Source organism: Varanus komodoensis, unplaced genomic scaffold, assembly GCF_004798865.1.
Source record: "Varanus komodoensis strain SLA01 unplaced genomic scaffold, ASM479886v1 scaffold33, whole genome shotgun sequence".
NCBI lineage: Eukaryota > Metazoa > Chordata > Lepidosauria > Squamata > Varanidae > Varanus > Varanus komodoensis.
In genome coordinates, this window is record NW_025335817.1 from 1,755,620 (window position 1) to 1,778,372 (window position 22,753).

The 22,753-nt window shown below is 50.7% G+C and overlaps 1 protein-coding gene across 1 annotated transcript in view; it reads right to left on the reverse strand.

Moving 5' to 3' along the window:
- TRPM1 (transient receptor potential cation channel subfamily M member 1) overlaps positions 1-22,175 on the reverse strand; it is a 45,050-nt gene extending 22,875 nt beyond the window's left edge. Inside the window, exons 1-13 of the mRNA XM_044438953.1 lie at positions 22,042-22,175; positions 21,512-21,725; positions 20,346-20,470; positions 18,315-18,486; positions 16,047-16,203; positions 14,964-15,087; positions 12,122-12,194; positions 11,741-11,841; positions 10,918-11,091; positions 9,611-9,745; positions 9,106-9,156; positions 4,889-5,029; positions 4,139-4,168 (exon numbers count right to left, since the gene is read on the reverse strand). Of these exons, the coding sequence (XP_044294888.1) occupies positions 4,139-4,168; positions 4,889-5,029; positions 9,106-9,156; positions 9,611-9,745; positions 10,918-11,091; positions 11,741-11,841; positions 12,122-12,194; positions 14,964-15,087; positions 16,047-16,203; positions 18,315-18,486; positions 20,346-20,470; positions 21,512-21,725; positions 22,042-22,044 (1,500 nt within the window). The 5' untranslated portion in view covers positions 22,045-22,175. The remainder of the gene's footprint in view (positions 1-4,138; positions 4,169-4,888; positions 5,030-9,105; positions 9,157-9,610; positions 9,746-10,917; positions 11,092-11,740; positions 11,842-12,121; positions 12,195-14,963; positions 15,088-16,046; positions 16,204-18,314; positions 18,487-20,345; positions 20,471-21,511; positions 21,726-22,041) is intronic.
- Between the last annotated feature and the right edge of the window lie 578 nt (positions 22,176-22,753).

Here is a 22,753-nt window from a genome sequence, read left to right on the forward strand (position 1 = left end):
GTCCTGCTCGATTCAGATGACGCCTGGGGGAGTCCTGCTGACCTCACTGAAAGCTGGAACCCACCTGAACTCCAGTCTGGAATATAACATCTTCGGAATATCAGTTATCTAAATGATCCCAGAATTCCCAAAAGGTGGCTGGGATCCCCTGTGATGCCCTGAAGACGTGGCTACAGGGCTCCCACAGGGGGAGGCAATACATTTCGTCTGCTCCTTTGAGCTGCTCCTCTCTGTGCAGTCCCCCGGCCGCTCTTGCCCTTGTCCAGGGATAATTCTGCTGACCCAACTGCACCTGAATCACCCAAGCATGCTCTGTGCAGAGATGCCACACAACGGTTTGCCTTCAGAGGGGGCTGCCCATGGGGCCTCTGCATGAGTTCGTGATCTGCCCTTCCAGGCTGGGCCGTAGCCCAACTTTGGGAGTGATCAGCTGTTGCAGGCCCAATAAATCCAGAGAGATGCAGCGGAGCGACCTGCCTTATTGCGAGGGCTGTTTACTGCACGTCTGAAAGAACCGGGGATTTGGCCTGGCCCCCTCTTTGCATCCGAACTCTACTAGGGCCAAGACATTCTTAGCAAGCCACGACTCAGTCTATATGTCATCCCTGGCTTGATTCAAACAATGGCTCCCATTCTGGGGCGTTCTAACAAACTTGAAAATTAAACTGTTTCTGGTGTGAAAATGTGTCTCCTCTTTTAATTCAGAGCAAAAGTATATCTCAGCAATGGGAAGCGAAGGGCACCTCTTGGAAAGCACCCAGAACATGCACACCAGAATTAGTCTTTTCAGAGGCCATGCAGAGAATGAGCAGAGTCACATGCAGGAGGAAAGGGGATCAGGAGATGAGATGGCACGTTCACCTGGGAATACAAAACCGCTCCTCTTTCTTATGCAGGGCACCACAAGGGGATTCCCACCCCATTTTCTAAAGGGACAAAAAAGATGAGGGGAGGTCTTATTACAGGAGCCAACGTGGAAGAAAGTCTCTGGAGGAAGCTAGGAAGAGGGGAGCAAGAGTCTTTGGGATAAGCACTAATTAAGGACTTGAAGGGGGAATTCCAGCTTCAAATCCGTTTCCAGACCGCCAAGAAAGGGGAGACTTTCCAGGTGTGCTGGTCATCAAGCGGCAATGATGAAGACAGCTGAACACCACTGAACCCTCCAACGGAATCCTGCCTGACCACATCCTCCGGCGCTGGGCAGCCAGCTTAGGCGCCGTTCCCTGCCCCTCTTGGAGCAGGCGGCGGGCATGGCCAAAGCCCCTCGTGGGAGGACAGGCCTGGCCACGAGCCGAGTGCAGGGCCAGCTACAAGAGCTCGGAGCCTTCCGGGGGCCGCGCGGCCTGCCTGCATTGCCCGCTTGCAGAGGAATGGGAAGGGCCCAGGGAAACGGCCCATTCGTACCTTGGCTAAGTACATGTATTTGCCCCCATTGCCAAGGATGGGCATGGCGAGGGCCCATTCCCCAGCAGCCGCTCGCTGGTAACAGCCTTCCGGTCCCCACAGCAGCCATCTGAGCCGCCTGCTGGTTCAGGCAACAGGAGGGGGCGCCCCCTGCTTGTTCGCCGTCTCTTTGCCGGCGGCTGCGGTGGGAAAGTGGGGAGCGCCACTGATGGTGTGGAAGTGGCGTGTCTGCGGGAGGAAGCACGCAGAGGGAGCCTTCCGCCTGGGCGGCAGCTGGCACTGGGCCTGTGCTGCAGCGCCTCTCTGGATGTGGACCAGCAGCGGCCCTTTTCGGCTCTTCCTATCCACCCCCCCGCCAGTGACTTGGTACAGCGGACCACCATTGTCAGGAAAGACAAAGAGACTTCAAAGACAACTCCGCGCTGCCGAGGCTGCCTTTGCACGGCACAAAGCCACTTATCTGTCTTCAGAGCAACACGCCCTGCTTGGTATTTACGTGGCATAACTGATCCTAACTGTGATACAACCATTTGTACTTGAGCCGACTTCAAGCCGTGGATGGAACGTTTCTTGTCCTTTATCCCAATTGCTCCAAAGACACCTACAAGCTTGAATTCGTTCGACATTCCCAGATGCCGGAAGTGTTGAGAGGGCCATAACAGAGTCAGGACACGTGATTCCCTCCATCCAGCGGTCAGCGCCACACGCGGTGGGAGCACGGCACGGCTTTTGCGATGTGCACACCCACCAAGGGCCCGGCAAGTTGCGGGGAGGGGGAAAAAGAACGGATACATGGCTAATTTTCCGATTCACCTTCTGTGCATGCAAACTGACGCAACTCAAGTCAATTCAAGTTGCGACAAGCCAGATTCAGGCTGGACATCAGGAAAAGCTTCTTCTCTGCCAGAGCAATACAGCAGTGGGACCAGCTGCCTGGAGAGGTGGGGGGCTCTCCCACACTGGGGACATTCAGGAAGAAACTGGGCAGCCTCTGAGTGGGGTGGTGTGACTTGGTCTGGTCCCTTCTGGCCCCTTCCAACTCTCCTCTTCCATGATTCTATGTTTCTAAGACTCATCTGGCGATGAGGAGGAGATCCTTTCCCCTGTGTCAGCAGGCCCTGAAGAAGCGGGCAAAACAGCCGTGAACCTGGCTTTGCACGACGGCTCCCTTCTGCACTCATGAGCCTGCAGTCACGTATAACAGTGATTACCGCGCGGTACGATGCATCGTTGGGGGCGGGAACGCGTTCCCCCACTTGTTGTGAAGAGCGCAGCTGAGCTCGGAGGGGACGGGGGAGCTGTGGGGTGCAAAAGAGGGCGCTGGCGCTGCTCTTCCAAGCCCCGGCTCCAATACGCCACTAAGACTTGCTGCGGTGTTTTCGTGTGCCCCCTTGTGGCCAGCTATCCTGGAATATTTATTTAAGGCTTTTATAGACTGCCCCATTCCTTGCATCTTGGGACGGTTTACAGCAAGCACAGATAAAAATGGCCCAGAATGAAATCACAATTCAAACCAATTAAACATTAACATAACGGGAGAACGGAAAGGTTTTTGCCTGGCGCTGAAAAGAAAAAAGCGTTGGCGCCAGGCGAACCTCTCTGGGGAGCGTATTCCACGAAACGCGCATTAACGGTTGCCTCTTTCCTGCCTTCTTCAGGCACCTTGCAGGAGGCTGAGGCAGCATTCCTGCCCTCGTGCCCTGTCCCAGGGAGAGCAGACTGGGGAACTCTGCGAGGCAGTTCTCCTGCCCAAGCCTCGTAGCACCGCCCCTGCCAAGGATGAGCTAATCCTGAAACACGGGCGATAGAGATGGCAAGAGATCAATAACATCGAAGGACTTGCAGAGGCAGGCTTCCTGATAAATACATCCGCCCCATTCCATTAAGGCGGCTGAACAGGTAGGGAGGGAGATCTGGATTTTCCACCCAAACTGTCCCTGGGCGGTGTTGTTTGGGCCTTGGCCCGCTCTGGGTCCGGACTCCTACCATCATCCTGGGGGCCTGAGGATTTCAAAGAATGCGGCAAGGGGGGAAGCCGGCAGGGCTTTTCCACCACTCCACTGAAGATCGCCAGGCATATTCCTCTCCCTTCCCCATCCCCTTTTCCCTGCGACATGGAAGCCTGCAGGCAGGGGTGGTCTTGTTTTACTGCCGCTCCAGGAGACTTTCTGGCTGAGGAGTGCCATAAAAAAGTTCCAGCTTGTAAACCACCCAGGGAGCTTTGGCTGTGGGTGGTACAGAAATGGAAAAAAGCACCCCTCCCACCCACCCAAAGTTCTGCTACGCACAGATTCTGCAACACTCGAAGTGTTGATTGTTCATGATCTAATGAACGCATTCTGGGTTATTTCTGTTGCCAGGACTGATGCCAGAATTTCCTGACTATTGGGGTACACAGCAGATCTGCAGGACAAACCGAGCTCAAGATGAGCAAACCCCTTAATTCTGCTGGGGTCACTTCTATCTATGCAGGTTTGATCCAAGCAGAAATAGCGCTTTCAGATTTCAAGAGGAGGGTTCAGGGACAGCTGATAAAGAAAGCCAACTAAAGGTGCTCTGTCTTACGGGAACATGTTGGAGTTCGTTTCTCCCGCTTGCCCTTGGTCCCTTTTAAGACAGGTACCAGCATGGGAACAGCTAGGTCAGTTACATGCCTCTTAAAACTAAGAGGTGGAAAATGTGGAAGGGGGACAGGTCTTTACTTAACAACAGACAAAATAAAAAGCCAACTTACCTCCATCCCTAGAAGCTTAAGAGCTTTAGGCTGCATGTTTCGAATAAGAACAACAAACAAACAATTTGTGAAAAACAGTCTTGTTTTGTGTATCTTAATTAAACCTTCACATGTAGACATAAACTGAGTGCAGGGGGCAATCCTACTCCTTGAGAGAGTCCGCCCCACAGTTTGGGGGCAACAGAGGAGAAAGGACTTCCATGCGGGCATGTGGTTATCCCAAAAGGCGCATTCCTATGCTTTGCAGCAAGTCAGTCAGTCCCTTGAATAGCCAGGCCCTAAGCCATTTAGGGCTTAGATCCACACCCTGAACCAAGCCTAGAAAGCAACTGACGGCCCCTGCGGTCTTTCAGGGCAGGTGTCATGTGGTCCCAATCCCTTGCACCGGTTGGCAGCTAAACTGCTGCGTTCTGCTCCAACGGAAGTTTCGAGACATCCCTTTGGGGGAACCCCAATCCGAACCCTTTGTGACCATCTAATCTTGGCCTAGTCCTAAATCAGCACGTTCCATCCCGTTTCATTTTCTTCTTGGAATTGCATGATTGTTATTGATGTTCCTTTAGGGAAAAAAGCAAGCCATTGAACGTATGCTTCGCTCCAATAAACTGGATTTAGGTTCCTGGGAAAACGATCAAGGTGGAATTAGGCCAAATTCAACATTACTTGTGCACACAGAGTTCCAATAAATGGGGGCAGGGGTAGGAACAGAGAAAATCCTTGTGAAGGAGGATAGACCCCTTTGAGGCTTACCCTTTTTGGTCCAAATAAATTGTTGTACAGCGTGCGGAAGCTTTTCCGAGTGTAATTGCACCGATAGGCCCCTCCCATGAGGTATTCCAGCACCAGGCCGATGTCAATGAGGCTTATGTGGTAATCTGGCGGCAGGTTTCCCTAGAATACCATGCCCAGTTGTTGTTTCGAAGGAAAACAGAATCAAGGACGACATACATTATTGTATTTATTCATCTGCAAAATCTAACACATGCATATTAGAGATCAAGATTGCTCAGCACCCTCAGCTAGAATTCAACCAACAGGGCTCACTTCAGAGTAGACCAGCCGAAGCCTTCAGCAGCTGTCCCCTCGAATCAGAGGGCCATACTTCTAGATAAAGATGCTTGAAATTGGGCTGCTATTTCAGGGCGTTTTTATCCTTTGTAGGGATGCCTTGTAGCCATCACTAAATGGCCCCTCTCCTCCACCTGAACAGCCATGGAGGCAAAGAGCTTCTCCCAGGAGGCATCCTTAATTTATACGTTGCCATGGCGAATGGCTGCCAGCCTGACGAGTCTGGAAGGAGCCACGCCATTTGTTCCTATCCCTGAACAACGTTTAGGTGAATAACCTTGAGACGGGGAGGGTTTGCCTCAAAAAACCTAACAGAGTCTTTGCTCATGGCAAGGTATTTTCATTCCCATTGGCAGGGCTGATTTACCGAAGAGCAGATCTGAGAGGTGTTTTCTCCCTGGAGCAGCCCAATGATTCTTTCTCGTCCCCAGAAAACAATGTCTTTGGAAGCATTAGAAATGGCTGCATTTTGAATGGGTCTCACATCCCGAAAAGCAAAACTGATCAGCTTTGGTCTGTCTGGAGCATTTCAAGAATGCATTTTTCTTTTAAGAGGCTTCCAAGCCCTTTGTGAAATGCTCCGAGAGGAGCCTTCCCCCCACTCCCCCTGTGGACTAATGGATTTGCTCCAAATTTCTAGATAAGAAAGAAGGAAATAGACAAATCAGGCTGTAAGTCATTAAGGTAAAATCCACAGAGAAACACCCTTGCACAAGTCCAGCTGAAATGAACAGCGAGTGTGCAAGAGCGTGCCCTTCTTGGAGGTGTGCTGAGCACTTGGTCAGCTGGGTGTGATGTGAGAGGGTCCCCAGGCAGGAGATCTGGCTTGACAGCTTGAGGGATCACAATGACCATTCCATTATTTAATGGGCACCAAGATCTAACCATTCAAAGCTTTGTCCGTGGGGCTTGGATAAGCTTTATTTGGCTTGTCAAAATGGTCAACCCCGTCGTGAATTTCTACCAGAACGCTGTGTCAGTTTACACAGCCATTTATGGACGAGTGTTCAAAAGCCTCTGGGTGGGCTCCTCTGTCAGCTGCTACAGGAAATGCAGAGTGTTTCCTTCCAGCCTTCTTAGCACCTCAATGTTTTGTTTATCCATTCACCCTGCAGCAATGCCTGCTTTCTTCTTACACACACAAGCGAGAAAGTCACTTGTGCACAGACCACTGGGTGAGGATGGTGATCAGGCCTGGAGGTTCTAATTCACGGTTCGCACACCAGGCCGTGATGCTTGCCTGCTTGCTTGCTTGCTTGCTTTAAAACACGCAAGAGGGAGTGTGAATCAGGAATGAGGGATGAGAGTCGCTTGTAAAGATCATGCACACCCCAGTTTGGGAGTGTACATTGCTAGTGCAGTTTTGGAAGGGATTCCCCTTTTCTGGCCTCCTCTTCCAAATTTCTGTTTCATGCACCAGATGCAAAGTTTTCAGGGCCTTGTGCTGGATGGAAACCCAACTACTTCATGCTATTTAGCAAACTCAGATTCACTACAATTCACAGCAGGACAAGGCTAAACAATCTTACACTCGTCTGCAGCTCAGATTTGGCGAACAAGTAGGTTGTCTACTTCTACATCTGACATGTTCCCGAAGATTTGGCAGCTATATCAACATTTCACACACCTCCTGGGACTTTGCTTTCTCTCTTGAATCCGGGTGTCTTTTATGTGCAAGAGGGAGCAATGGGGTCTAATCTACAAACACGTGCGACAATAATGCAGATGAAATGTGACATTCACCTCCATATTAACCCATCCGAAACCCCTGGATTGCCGCTGAATGAGAATGAGCCATGAAAATGCAATGGGAGGAAAGAGAAAGAGCGTGAGATGAAGCGAGACACCGGCGTATGAATGACACTGAAAAATGTTTGGGGTGGAACAAAGTGAGGAGATCACGGCATGCCTTCTCTGAGGAACGAACTGGTGGTGACACAGACTCCATGAGGGTGACTTGGTTTTGGGGACCCCCTTCTTTCCAGTGAACATGATTTATTTATTGTTATTATTTATTTAGTTAGGCTATTTGTATGCCGTCCTTTGCAAGAGCCTCCGGACGGCTCACACAAATAAAATACAAATATCTAACATAATGTAAATTAATTAATGACCCACTCTGGCTGCAATTAAAATATGATGATAAGATTCAGTATTAAAACTTATTAAAATATTGATCAAATAAAAAGGTCTTAACCTGGTGCCGAAAAACATAATGATGGCGTCAGGCGGGCCTCTCTGGGGAGCGCATTCCATAGATGGGGCGCCATTGCAGAGAAGGCCCTCCTCCGGGTGCTCTGCCTCCTAACGTCTTCCATGGAGGGTTCCCGGAGAAGGGCTTCTGCTGCCGATCTCAGGGGGTGGGAGGGCAAATAGGGAAGAAGGCGTCCCTTCAAGTATCCAGGTCCCAAGCCGTTTAGGGATTTATTGGTAATAACCAGCACCTTGAATTCAGCCTGGACTTCGATGGGAAGCCAGTGGAGCTGGTAGAGGACTGGGGTTATATGAGAACAATGCCCAGTCCCTGTTGGCAACCTGACAGCTCTATTTTGCACCATCTGAAGTATCCGGACTGTCTTCAAGGGCAGCCCCACGTAGAGCGCGTTGCAGAAATCCAACCAGGAAGTAACCAATGCATGCGTCACTGTTGCAAGGCAGTCGTCCTCCAGGTAGAGACGCAGCTGATGGATCAGCCGAAGCTGAAGGAAAGCGCTCCTCGCCACCGCTGTCACTTGAGCTTCCAAGGACAGCTCCGGGCTGAGGAGCACTCCCAAGCTGCCAAAGCACTCCCAGACATCAACCTGATAAACAGCCCTGCTGAATCAGACAAAAGGCCTGTGGAGTTGAGCTTTGCACTTTCCACCACAGCCAAGCTCCAGCAGCTCACAAGTTGGCTCCAAGCTAATCATCTTCCTCTGCAGTGTGTCCTCAGCACACGGGCAGAGGCATCCCCATGGAGCAACAATGGCTGAATGGAAAGATCTGCGTCCATCTGGTGTAGATGGACCCCAGACGGGCTGCTGGACAAAGCTCTCCTTCGAGAGCAAGGGCTTGGGCTTCTCAGGCACGGCTGGGAAAGACCTTCTGTCCCAGCCCTGGATAGCCACTTGCCAGTCAGTGTGGGCAATGCTGGGTAAACAACCTGGCTTGATATACGTATGGCCTCTTCCAAGGTTCCTTTGACCTGTGGTCCAACTCTAAGAAAAAAGGAACTACTTAACCTCTCTGGAAGAATGCAGAGGCTCTTGGAAAAGCATCAAGTGAACCATGCACTGCACAACTTTTCTATGCACAAGTCCATACCAATAAACCAATGGGTGTCAGTGTTCTTTTTTTGAGTTCCTCTTTTCCTGGCATTTTGTGTTTCTCCAAATGATTCTCATCGCGCACTCTAGCACAACTGGGTGCCTTCCACAACTGGGAGGGACAACAGGCAGCATGGCCTCCAGCTGTGCTGGTGGGAACGATGGGAGTTCTAGGCTGAGCAAAACAGTTCCACAAGCGGAACTTATCATCAACCAAACACTGAGATTTTTCAAGAAAGTGCCAGCCATCAGAGGCCGGATTCCATCCTGGAAAGCTTCCCATTCCTCCTGCTGGCCTGTCTAGTTTGTTTGTTTATTTATTTATTTTTCGATTTATATCCTGCCTTTTTCCTACAAAGGGCTCAAGGCAGCTTACATCTCCTCCTCCATCTTATCCCCACAACAACAGCCCTGTGAGGTAGGTTGGGCCGAGCGTCCGTGACTGGCCCAAAGTCACCCAGTTGGCTCCATGGCTGAGCGGGGACTAGAACCCAGATCGTCTGAGTCCCAGTCCCACGCTCTTCACCATGACACCACACTCAGAGAAATGTTTGATCCACCCAGCTTTGTACCCACAAACCTCTTTTCTCTTACCTTTTTTACATCTCTGACAAGAAGATGTAGGGTGTTTGGTGGACCCAGTCTCTGAAAAAGAGAACGCCCAGGCACTGTCAAGAGTTTTAATAGGGCGATTGTGTATTAAAAGTTGTGATTTACACATCTCCGAGCTATGCCCCTTCTCTTTCCCAGTTTTCCTCTCGCATCCCTCTCCTCCAAACCACGTTTTCTTCCCAGCCCCTGGCTCTCTTTGCCTTCCTTCCTAGGATGTCCTGCCGGTCCAATCCCTCTCTGGGGTCCAAATCATTGAGCCTGTGTCAACCAGAGGATCACCGGATCTAGCCCACTCTGCCGATGGCGACTTGTGAGTCTTGGAATCAGCAAAGCTTGTCCAAAGGTGACTGGCAGCCCTCCAGAAAGCTCAGCCCCTCGGGGACAACCTCACCCCTGGACGAAGTCCTTCCATCAACGCGCCTTAGTCTACTGCTATATATGTCCCCGTCATTTCCACTCTGCCGGGGATGCCCTGAAGGACACTCACCGTGTTATAAAGCTCTTCCAGGCGCGGGATGGTGAGGAACCGCTGCATGCTGACTCCATTCTCGATGAGGAGCTTCACGAAGTCCACCCGATCCAGCACAAGTGCATCCAGCATGGCTTGCTCCAAGGAATTGACCTGCAAACGGGAGCAGGACTGAACATGCTGTGCACGGGAGCGCTGGACAGAGACACGTCCTGCAAAGACACCTCTTGGAAGAGCTGCTCCGCCAGAAGCCGGGATCGGAGGTTCCGCCTCCTCTGGGCTCCACTCACGCTGCACTACTGCTCTTTCGTATTGAGAGTGGGGTGCCCCCCACTCCCTAGGAGTGCCTTGGTTGCAGTGGGATTGCACAAATCGTGGCAGATGCCACGAGCAGTTCCCACAGGACGGCTGTGTTTCTCGTGGGGGCTGCCCTGGCAGCAGCCCCCCGGCAGCTCTGGACATCTCCCAGGGCTGGGGCGAGTTTGCGTCCACCCTCAGACCCTCTCCATTATCTTCATGAGCATCGTGACGTGCGCCTCCAGGAGGTGGTGTTGGAGATCTTTCAGGTCGAGAGTTTGGGGAAAGCTCATAGAGGCTGCGTGCTTTTGGCAGCAAAAGAGGCGGGACCAAAATGCCAAAAATACAGGCCAAGGCTGTTAATAACGAAGCATTCGCAGGGCCAACGCCACATTTTAGGATGGGAGGGATGTGCAAAGGCAGATGGGGGAAAGAGGCTGGCAGCAAAGGAAGGCGGCCTGGTTTAGCCTGCAGGGCTGAGACGCAACAGCTCTGCGGTAACAGACGCAGTGCGGTGTGTTTTTACAACTACAGTGCGGTGTGTTTTTACAAGTACAAGTCCATGCGCAGGCATTGCATAACCTGAACACGCTGCCCTTTGGGGGCTAAGCACCAGCACCCCCACCATGCAAGAACTCCATCGTGGAGCTTATTGGGGGGCACCTCCCCTGCGTGTGAAAAGTGTCAATTTCACGAGGTTAACCTGAGCGGCTCGGCCCACGGCACACGCAGGAGGATCCTGCACGAAAGACTGACTTCTCTTGGAGCACATTTGTGTGCTAACGCACCATTTCACCCTCAAGGGAGGGGGAAGGCTTCAAAGACTTTCTGGGAAGACAGGAAGGCAGTTTCAAGCGGTACAGAAACACTAGCCTTCTAAAAAGCGAAAGAAGGAGCCAGCACGATGGTGCGTTCAAGGCTGCACCTGCTCGGGTTATTTTGGAGAAGGCATTGCAAGAGCGAAAGTGGAGCGGAGCTAGCGAAGGGGATCCGTGTCTGAAGAAGGGCAACACGGTGTTTACTCTCACCCAGTTGAGCAGCTCGATCTTCCTCGGATCCGTCTCTTCCTCCGGTTCTTCCTTCTGCTTCCCACCTTTCTTCTTGCCTTTGCCTTTGCCCCGCGCTCCTTTTGTTTGAGGCGCTGGAGATTTCTTCTCCTTTTCTGGGCCGGACCCGTCCGTAGCCGCGAGGCTTCCCAGGGGCTGCAGGTGAAACCCCAGAGCGATGGACCCGCTACATCCCATGCTGCCACTCGGTAGGACATACACACAAGGACATCTGGGGGTTTCGAGGGTGAAACTGGCCAGTGAGGCTGCCCAAGGGCTGGGCAAAGGTAACCCTATAGTACAGCAATCCAGCTGGACATGGTCAAAGCTGGGGCCGCACCCCCTTGCCAAGGCTACAGTTGGCACCAGGTTTCTTTAGGCTCTTAGGCAAGGCACCTTCAGGAGGCCCTCCCTCTCAGTGGGTCTACCCCCACACCACACTGTCGCCAGCCCCTCTTCCTCCTCGCCGTCTTTCCCATCACTGCTTGCTTGACAGCTAGAGAAAGCCCCTGAGCAGACACTCCGTGGCATCGGCTGCTGTGTCCTCACCAGCGCTGCTGGGCTGGGGAGAGAGGTGGGTGAGCGGGCGAGGAGGAGGAGCAGGAGCAACTCCAGGAGTGCTTGCCGCCGCCCCCCCCCCCCCCCCCGCTGGGGTGCAGGCCCTTGGTACGTGCCGACTCAACCAGTCCTGGGTGCCACCCTGGACGGGTCATTTGGCAATAGCCAGATGGCTTGGCCCTTCCTTGAAAAGCAGTCCTGTGAACCATAGGAAATACCAAACGGTGGCTCGGAGAAAAGGTCTTACCGGCCAGTGATGACCAAAGACAAAGATTTGGCTACGGGCGATATCCACACGGTTCCAGGCCAATGCTAAGCTCAGCTGATCTGGTGCGGATGCATTTGTACCTAAGGAAAGATACCGCTGTCCTTCAAAGCGCAGGCAACTGCAGCTCGACCAGTTCTAACCAGCACGCAAAAACAGACCAAGCTAAAGCAACCAACCAACCGATGGTTCTGCTCATGATCATGGAAGAATTATGGGCAACTGGTTGGCTTCAAAAGCGGCACTGGAAAGCAGGTCCCCACTGGATAAATGGAGATTTGCCTAACTAATCATGATAGCCTGATATGCAAATGGAGAGCAAGGTGCTCCCCGCATTTCTACATCCTCGCTTGGATAACTCACCTTTAAGAAGAGCTGTTAAGATCGACATCTCAATATCTTGCTGCCCCTCAGAGCCCATTCGGAACACCGTGATCTAAAGATCGGCAAACCAAAAGAAGAAAAGGTGCAAGTTACAGCTCCGTGTTGCCTTTTCCCAGGCCCACCAACCTCAGTTTTTGTCAACATTGGCCCAACCCCTTGACAGTGTTAGTTGTTTGTTTCTGCAGCTTTTCCAATGCCACAATAGCAAGGAGCAGAGCTGTGCACAATACTGTCACGCTGTGGATTTGTATCCGGGCGGTACAATACTGGCAATTTTATGTGTGATTCCTTTCTTATTTACACCTAACCTCAAGTTCACAGATGCCACATACAGTTTCATCAAGCGGCTCATCACAGCCCCCAAATCTTTCTGGGGCAGCTACTGCTAGCTCAGTTCCCACCAGCGTGTATTTGACTCTTTGCCCCAACATGCATTAGCTCTTTGCCTTTTCTTTCTAAAGGCCCTGTGTTGTCACAGGCCACAGAGCGCTTTAATGATTTGGTAGAGAAGGGAAACTGAATGGACTCGCCTGGATGTTCTGTCTGCAACCATTTATCCCCAAACTGGAACACGGGGATTTATAGGTAATCTGATCAAATTGGTCTCCTAATTCCTCCTTTTTGAAAAAAAAATTGCTATTGCAAAATGCGCATTCTCTAATTTGCTTACTTTATGTCCTCTGGAATGATACAGACACCAATAAAAAGGCAGCCGCGGGATGAGGCTTTTAAGACAGAAGGGCAGATTAGATTATATAATCACAAGGGATGCCCTGCCAGAGCAGATGGGCCAGGCAACGTGACCAGTTAAGCGCCTGAGAGGGGGCTTCCCCATTCATGCCTCAGGACAAAGTCCCCGTGTGCCGATGAACCACCGGCCGGTGCCGGAGTGAAGGCGGCAGAGGCACTTCCTCCTTCCAGGCAGTGCAGTGGCCCGTCTGGCACAGGCAGTGCAAAACCACCGAGGGATCCGGTGGGACGGAGGGCAGGCCTGGGAAGAGCGCAAATGGGAACTTGCACTAGCTTGCGCAACAGCTTTGCCCCAGCACTGAGCGGGACGGGGTGGGTGGGGGACCCTTCCAAACCCGACGGCAACGTTCACCCATGCGCCACCGCTTGGAAGGATGCATTGCTATGGGGCGGGGGCAGAAGGCGAGGGGCCTGACAGTTATGCATCCATGTTCATGCAAAACTCAGACAGAGAGGTGTGGGGGCAGGGCAGCTCTGTCTGTCCGTCTGTCCTTCCTTCCTTCCTTCCTTCCTTCCTTCCTTCCTTCCTTCCTTCCTTCCTTCTTCCCGAGGGGGCAGTGAATGCAGGCATAGCTTGGGTTGCTGAAACTGAATCTGGAGGAGGGAGGAATATGGGGTGTATCTTGGCAGTATTTTTGGTAGGTTGCTAGTTACTGGGTGCAAGGCGAACTGTTTCCTGAACATAACGGGAGACACACGCTACGTATCGACTGGGTATCCCGAACTTTGCCACAGAAATAAGCTCGGAGGGTTTCCTGAGGAGTGCCCTATTTCCACTGGTCTCTTGGATGTGCCTGAGAGCAAGGAGGGTCTTATTATTCATTTTTCGACGTGACTCCGGGTTGTTTTGTTGTTCCTTTGGCTGAAGGGCTGAGTGAAACCAACGCACACGAGGACGTCTGCGGTAGTCACCCCTTGTGCTGGTGACTCCTGGAAGGCTGGGCTCAGCGTCACGCTCTCTGCAGAGGGAAGTGCGTAAGGGCCAAGCCAAACCTGGGAATCCCAGAGATCCACTGGCATGATTGCTAAGCGGGTCGGAGGAGGCGTTGTCAGCTCGCCGTGACTGGCCAACTGCCACCCGGGCACAACCCACGGAAAGGCTCTCACAGGAGTGGCGCCCACTTTATGGAACGCCCAAGCAGGTGGCCATCCGAGGGGGACCTTCTGGGGGCCGGTTAAAGACCCATCTCTTCATTCCCTGAACGATTGTGCTCTCCAGTTAAGCCGTGGATGAATTACGGTGTTTTTCACTTTGGTTTTAACAGTAACTAATGCGTCTTCGCATTCATCGAAATGGATTTTAATTTCTGCTTCTGTAAACTGCTTAGAGATATTTTTGATATGTAATGATGACCTAAATGGATATTGTTATCATGATCATCGCTGTTGCTTATCTAAAATTATTATAAGCCGTCCAGAGACTTACAGTAATGGACGGGTTAGAAATACCCCTAATAAATAAATAATAAATACTATTTTTAGGTTGCCTGAAATCAGCTGCAGCAGTAATAGCAGATTATTGCTGCTGCTATTATATTATTATTATTATTATTATTATTATTATTATTATTCATGCTTAATGAATGAGCCTTGTTTTTCCAAGTAAGGCATCCAAGCATGGTCCAGCTGTGGCTCATGGGAACGGAGACACATGCAGCCCTTATTCCTTGCAGAGGTTTCCCTCTGAAAAAAATTCCCCAGCGCCGTTGGGTAATTAGCACAGATGGTGCCATCAGCTGCAAGCAGTTCCTTTGCGGGCAGAGAGCGGCTGGAGCGGGCATGTTGCACGGGGGAGTCGGCCGGAAAGCAAAGCGCCCGGCCCTCTCTGCGCACCATCTTGTTTGGGGGCTTTTAGTGGCATTACCCTTTTAACGTGCTCTATTGTGGCTCTGGCCAGCACTGTTTTCAATTGTTTTGACTCATCTTGGTAACTTCTGTGGATACGGTGGGATAAAAATACTCTGAAAGGATAAATACTCCTTTCCTTGGAAAAGGGGGGCAGCCCAGGCTAAGCATAACCCTTGGGTTCTGCCTCTTGATGGGTTTTGCCAATGGAGTCTGAAATCCTTACGAGTTCTTTCTTTTTCATACATTCCATGAGGATTACAAAGAGCTGGTGGGCTTGATTCCGGCTGTAGCTGAAGGTTTTCTGGATGGTGACAAGCAGCTGGTCCCTCAGAGATTCGCTGATAATGCTAAAACCAAGAGAGGCAAAGCAGACAGAAAATGAATTCACATTTAGGCTTCAGGGAAACAACAACAGCCATGCTTTAAAACAAAGTTTTGCAGCACGATTCCTACAGCTGTGGACTCGGAAGCAAGTACCAAGGAAATCGCTGAGTTGCTCCCAGATACGGGTTGCAGTGCTCATCATTCAATTTGTCCAGCATGTTTTGAATATCTGTTCATGACAAAACAATGAACAGATAGGAGATGAACAATCATTCTGCCTTGCAAGTTCTATCCCTCAACGTGGCTGCCCTGGATTGCTGCTATATGTAAAGTACTTTAGACATTGGAAACATGAGATAATACTAGACAAACCACCCAGCCCACAGATCTAGTCCGTGGGGCCTCCCAGGAAGGGAATCCATTGGTGTGGACCATTCCTCATGGTTGGCCTTCAACCCTTACGTCCCCCAGCACAATCATGCATCTAGGACGAGAAGCATCCAATTGGACGAGGAACAGCCATTCTTTCAAACCACAGTTTATTAAAGCTCAGTAAGAAACTCCGCTTCAATCCTGGCTTATTTTGAACTGACTTAGTTTAAACTATACACTGCAGTTTAAACCAAGAACAGTTCGGCATGGCTTGTGTTGGAGAAAAGATGAAGGGGAATCGCTCAAGCGCAATGTGTATTCACTACAGGAGACATCAGGGTTATATCTGAACTTGGCTGATGGGAAACTGTGGTTTGCTAGAAGCACGGGCATAAGACGAGCAAGGCTCGATATTCTTGTAGCATCACTGGCAAGGTCCAATGAGCTTTTCTCCAGTTGCCACTAGCCAGCTGTGTTGGGACTGCAATTCCATCATGCATGGTGCTGACTGGGAACTGGGGGAGGTGAAGTCCCAACATATCTGGAGAACACCATCTTGGCAGGGCTGCTCCAGCAGCCCCGCGCCTCTTACCCTCCTTCTTCAGAGTACTTGTGCGCGAACGATAAGATGTCGGATGCTCTCCCGCTGCCGTCGCAGACCACAACGGGGAGAGGCGGCTCTTCACGCAGGCATTCCAAGACGATCGATATCACATTGGGACCCCCTTCGACAATCAGCCCGACGACAGGGACACCTTGCCCCAGCCCTGCGGAAAAAACACAGGGGCCCATTAACTGGGCACCAAGATTTAAGAAAGATGCAGGAAAATTGGAAAGAGTCCAGCGGAGGGCAACAAAAATGATCCAGGGGTTGGAAACACTGCCCTGGGAGGAGAGACTGAGAAAAGAAGACTGAGGGGGGACATGGTATCCCTCTATAAGTACCTCAAAGGCTGTCATAAAGAGGAAGGTCAAGATCTCTTCTTGCTGATGCCAGAGTGGAGGACATGGGATAATCAAGTCAAGTTGCTACAACCCAGATTCAGACTGGATATCTCACAGGCAGAGCAATACGGCAGTGGAACCAGCTGGCTGGAGAGGGGGTGAGCTCCCCCACACTAGAGACATTCAAGAAAAAGCTGGGCAGCCCTCTGAGTGGGGTGGTGTGACTTGGTGTCCTGCAACAGCAGGGGGGGTGGACCTGATGGCCTTCATGGCCCCTTCCAACTCTGCTATTCCATGGTTCTATGATTCTGCGATCCAGGGGTTGGATCCGATGGCCTTCATGGCCCCCTCCAACTCTACTATTCCATGATTCTATGATTCTGTGATCCAGGAGTTGGACCCGATGGCCTTCATGGGCCCTTCCAACTCTACTGTTCTATGATTCTAAGAACTAGTTTGGAAGAAGCAGACATTTTGACTTCTCCGTTAGCCAGGATGTTGTGCGACACCAGGGAATGAGAGAAAGAGGGCTTCCTGAACGTTCTCTGCAATCTCAAAGAAGCATGGCTTCTGATTTCAAGACAGTCTGTGCAGCAGCAGAACACGGACACGGAGAAGCCGCTGCACGTGGCATCCATCTAGGCCAGGGCCCGCCAGGCGCTCTTTGCTGCTCGGCTGCGAGTCACGCCGGTCAGTCGCCGTGAGAGATGACAGCTGAGCGCCCTTTTGCTGTCCCTGCCTCTCGGTGATCTCCAGGCATAGGATGACAAAGGGAAGCCCGCAGGCCACACGATCCATGCAGACTTGGTTGCCTGTGAGAAAGCTGCAGGCCTAAACGTGGGGAGACATACCCCAAAGGTTTGCACACAATGCTCCGCACCCAAAGAGCTGAGGGCAGACACTTCCCAAGGGCGAAAACGGGCGCATAATCCCCGGGAACTGTGAATGGGAGACTGGCTTCATATGCTTGTGCATGCTATACAAACCAACACAACAGGCAGACACAACCAGTGTGCATTTAGCAACTGCACGTGTCGAACAGAGCTGCGCGCTGGGGACCGTCCATCGGCCATGATCCCTGGCTGCATTCACCTGCGGCGCTGGCAACCACGAAAGAGCCCCCATGGGCTCGCATTCACGGCTTGCAGCACGGTGTGCGTACGCAGAGTGGAATCGCTGGGATCTGCATATTGCTGGAACTAGAGCAGGGTCTGTTCAGCGGTGGCCCTGAGACACCGGAGTGACCTCCCAGAGGACACGTGGCAATGCTCTTCCTCCCAAGCAATCTGGAATGGGGCCACTTATTTTCAGAGGCTTCCAGCAGCTGAATTAGAGCTTTAAAGGCATGAGGTTATTCTGCTGATGACGGTCATCCATTTGGTGAATTCCCTACTTGTTCTTCAAAATGGAGAAAAGCAAAAGGGGCAGAGAGTCTCTTTTTAGGATTTTACTGTTATTACATAGCTTTAGTTGCTTCTGTAAATACCTCAGACTTCAGGAGAGGAGGTATATTTGCTTTTAAGCAAATACATGTGCCAGAAGATAAATCATTCCCACCCGCCACAACTGGCCAGTTAGGCACTTAATAATTCTGATTTCTCTGCCAACGGGATGTAGTGGTTGGATTTGGACTGGGGAGCTCAAAGTTCAACCAAAACGTTCTCTAGAATCAGATGTAATTCTCTGTCAGGGCTGCCTTCGGGAATCAACCATGCCAAGTTGTTGCAAAAACCAACATGATGTGAATGTGGGCAGAGCAAACGTTATATTCACCTGTCTGATCTGAATTAATTAACGTATTTGCGTGAGCAACAGCCATCTGATTTGATCATCTCACTACTCTGTCATGAGTCTTAAGTGGCAGGAAAATGTTTCACACGACCTCGACCAAGAAACCCCTCGCGTTTCAGGCTGCACCCAAACTGACACTTACGCGTGTTGATTTTCTGGAGTGAGATGTGTTTTTCCAGCTGGCGCCTCAGTTTCACTTCTGCCCCATATTTGCCGAGGGTGCCGTTGTCGGCGAGGATAAAATGCGTATGAGAACTGTTGAGCACAGAGAGTTTGCTTAGTGGGTTTGACATAGTTTGATAAACTCTCGTCACCTGTTAAAAAGAAAAGTGCAATTTTATTTCTATTCCGAGTTTGGTTCCATTTATTCCCTGCAAAGAAGCCGAAACGGTTCAAATCTGCAGCTTGCTCTGGGTGTATCTGGCTTTACAAAAAAAAAAAAAAAAAATGGCAATCATCGTCTCTCACCCCGGAAACCTGGGGGACCGAGATTCTGGGAGGAGCTGGTTAGAATTCTCTGAGTGCCCTCCACAAATGACAGTTCCCAGAAGTCTCTGGGGGAAGACAAAACTATTTATTTAGGCAATTTCTATCTTCTCTCCCCTCTGGCATGTTCAGGGCAGCATCCGCAGTCCCTTCTCTTCCGTTATTTTCACAGCAAACTTGTGAAGTAGGCTTTGCAAGGATGGTTGGACCAAAGTCCCGGCCGATGCAGCTGCAAATCGCAGCTCTTTGGCGTAAATATGCAAGGTTCAGAAATCCACATCCTGAAATTGGCTCATGTATTCCTAATGCGCTTTGCACCCCGCGGACCTCCGTGGGCAAACGCCTGGCCCTTCTGCATGCATCACCGAACCGCCTTTGATCAGCAAGGCTGCTGAGCGGCTCCTCTGCACTCGAGCATTGGCTGTTTCGCTACGCTGCCTACGAAGGGCCACCTGTGGGCAGCTGGTCAAAAGCAGAGGCGGCTGCCACATGCCTGCTCTCTCTCCTCCCCCCCAGGAGTGTGCAGCGCATGAGTGGACAGTGCAAGCCAGATCGACCTCTGTCCTACACCCCTTCTGTGAGGGTTCACTCATGCGGCCACACCTTCCTTGTTTCGGCATTCATCTGCGGACTCCGAGACAAAACCCTGCATGAACTCATGCGTTGAAATACGTGCTCTTACATGTATTTCCTCTAAAATACAGATTTTTATCTCAAAAATTAATCTTTAAATGCAGATTTGGTTTGGTTTGTGGTTGTTTTGAGCAGATGACTATGTAGCAATGTTAGGAGAAGAATGAAATCTGACATAGCGATATTCTGATCTATGTGTTACTCTGGTGGGTGTGGATCAGGCCCTTTCATTTTGAATCTTCTAAAGGCTGAATTCTTCAAGTATCCCAAATCTAAAGAAACCAGCATCCAACTGTGGTTTATGATCCTGGCTTGCTGTCAAATTGTGGTTTAGTTCCAGCAGTCTGGATGCAGTGGGGCCCCCTAGTGGTGAGGTTGGAAGCAGCAGTCTCCTCCCCATCTTGTACTCTCAACGGAGGAAGCAAGGCAGCAAGAAACTCAGAAAAGCACATTTGCCAAGCACCAAGCCACAGAATATGCCTTCAAGATATATTGGCTTGCGATACATTGTCACCCAGCTAGCTTTGGGTGACAGTCCAACGCACCTGGAAAACGCACCGTAGGTAAGGGCTGGCCAGGTTCAAGCCTAAACCGATGCACCAAGTGGCTAACAGCAAAGCAAGGGAAAGCAATGCAACACCTACATGAACTGAGAATACAGGAAATGGGCTGATAATGAAAGCAACCCAGAGCAAAAAGCCAATCCTGATGGAATGCTTTATCTAAAAATATCTGCTGAAAGAAAATGATTTCTTCTCATTTCATCTCCGTGCCAGGGAAAGCTTTCACTTCTGAGCAGCACCTGTTCTTGGGCTGATAAAAGCGCCTGGCCTCTGACTCTGGGCAGGCACACAAACGAGGAAGAGTCTGGCTTTTCTCACTTATTCGGTTTCCCCCGAACTCTTGTCCTTATAAATACTTGTCCTTTAATCCTTGCACACAAACTACCCTTTAATGCCTGTTGGATTTGCCGATCAGCTCGACGCATCCTTTCGGCAGAGGGCAGCGCAGAAACGAACAGCCAGGCTAGATGAAACGGAAACAGGGCACTTACATCTCTCCCGATCAGATCCTCCTTGTTCTCCACGATGCCCCAGGGGGCGATTCCTATGGCACAGATGCGCCCTCTAGATTTGGAAGAATGATCCTTCAAGGCATCTCCTACATGGCGAATGACACCTGCAAGAGGAGGGGTTCTCTGGTCCATTACAGTCTTCCCCACAGCACGAGCAGTGCCTTGGAGGGCCTTCTCCAGGAAGAATTCGCTCCCTGCATGTCTAGCAAGACATTCCAGGGTGGCCGCACACCACGGACTCTGGGCAGGGCTGAAATTGGTGACAATAATATCTGGGACCTTGCTCACTTTGCCCAAATTATATCTGGGACCTTGCTCACTTTGCCCAAATTATATCTGGGACCTTGCTCACTTTGCCCAAATTATGTCTGGGACCTTGCTCACTTAAAAATGGAAATTTTTAACTTCCCAAACTTTGGGAAACTTCCCAAAATGAAGTTCACCCCCCAGGTTCTCTAGCCTGAATTTTGAAATTGTATTATTTAAAGAGAAAATGGCCTAATAGCTTGCTATTGCAATGTAGGCTGCTTGGAAGTTCATGGCTGGCTTCGGGAACCACACAAGGAGTTGGTAAGGGTTCTGTCAAGCGGGGTTTCATGCAGCTCTCTGCCAGAGCGCCCAGCCCAGAGTGTGGAATGCGCTCCCCAGAGAGGTTTGCCTGGCGCCGAGCTTATTTTCTTTTTGGCACCAGGCGAAAACCTTTTTATTTAACTGTCATTTTAAGACTCAGGGATTCTACATGTTTAAGTTAACAGTTGCATTTTCATTTCATTTTATTTATTTCTTTTATGAATGGGATGTATTCATCTTTTGCTATTTATTGTTTTATCTGTATTACTGATTGTACTTTTACCATTGTTGTTGACTTTAAACTTTGCAAGCCTTCCTGAGACATTGACCATGAAGGGCGGAATAGAAATGCTTTAAATAAATAACCAACCAACCAACCCAGGGCCTGCAGCAGGGTTTCTCCTCCGCCAGGAGGCCAGGTTGCCCTCGAGAGCCAAGTGCACAGTCCGTTAATTGTGCCTGAACACGATGCAGTCTCAGGTCCTTAGCTAGACCATCACGGTAAGAAAACACTCTTCTGGAAGAGGCTGACCGAAGGGGACACCCTTCCCTGTGGAGAACGGTCCTTCTCTTACCTGTGCTGACTCCTCCAGTGAAGATCCAAGCACCGGTTGTCATGGCGGCCTTGATGAGGCCTTTCCCAAACACTTGCTTCAGTTTGGGCTGCATCTCGAAGTTCTGCAGCCCCCCATGGACAGAGATCAACAGTTTGGGGAGTTCCAGCTGCCAATCTTTCACCATGAGGTGCAGCAGTGCGTCCGGCTTTGTGTCGTAGGACACGCGGATATACTGCAAGATAATGTGGACGTAAGAACCTAAGAAGAGCCCTTTTGGATAAGACCAGAAGCCCGCCCATCCCCACCTCCCCAGACGGGATGGCCCGATACTCCAGGCAGTCTACCAACAAGCCTTGCTGGCCACCCTCCTCTTCCACTGCAGACTCAGAGTGTGAAGCATCCACCTTGGACTGCTGTATTTTGGGAGAAGCAGGCCCGTCCCTACATACACCCCAACGAAATATTATGGGATCAGCAGCACCAAAACCCACCCACTGGCTCTGCTAGGCTGACCGTCCCTTCCAGGCAAGGAACACGCTGTTGCTCACCATGGACTTATTGGTATGTCCCCCACCCTGGAACTCCAGGTTCCCATAGGCATCCGTGGGGGACACTTGGGTGTGTCTACTGACGGACCACTTCTCCGGCTGAGGATCCACCGGCTTGGTTGCTTCTTCTCCATTCTTGTTTGCAGTTATGCTCGGGGGAACAGGCATGTGCTGAGTGAGAAGCTGGCCACAGCAGCACCTGTGGGTGAAAGACGGGGCAGCAACCGATGGGTCTGTGCCCGGCGCACTGATGCGCAAAATGCTCTTCCTTTCCTTTTCCAAAATAAAGACTGGTGTTCTTCTCCAATTAAATTCATTTTGGTAGATGGCTCATAAATGTTTAAATGGATTGCTAATTTGATTACATTTGCATAAATCTCCAAAACAACGCTTCTGGAACACACTGCCCTTGTTTTCGGCATGATGCAATGGTTTATTGTAGCTTGCAATTACAAGGCATTTCCTTCTGAATCTGAGGGAGAGAGTGCCGGTTTTAAAACAATGTTTTCCACCTGCCATCTTTTTAAAAATCTACTGCCTAATTCATGAAGGCGGTTGCTCAGATAATCAGAAGGTTGCTAATTGTTTAAGCAGATCAACTAATTTATTAAACACTGGAGTCCTGATGTAGTCAAATGTCAGGGAACTTTTTGGAGCTAAAATATGACACGCAACATGAAAACACAGGGATTCCAGACAAATCCTCTGGGTG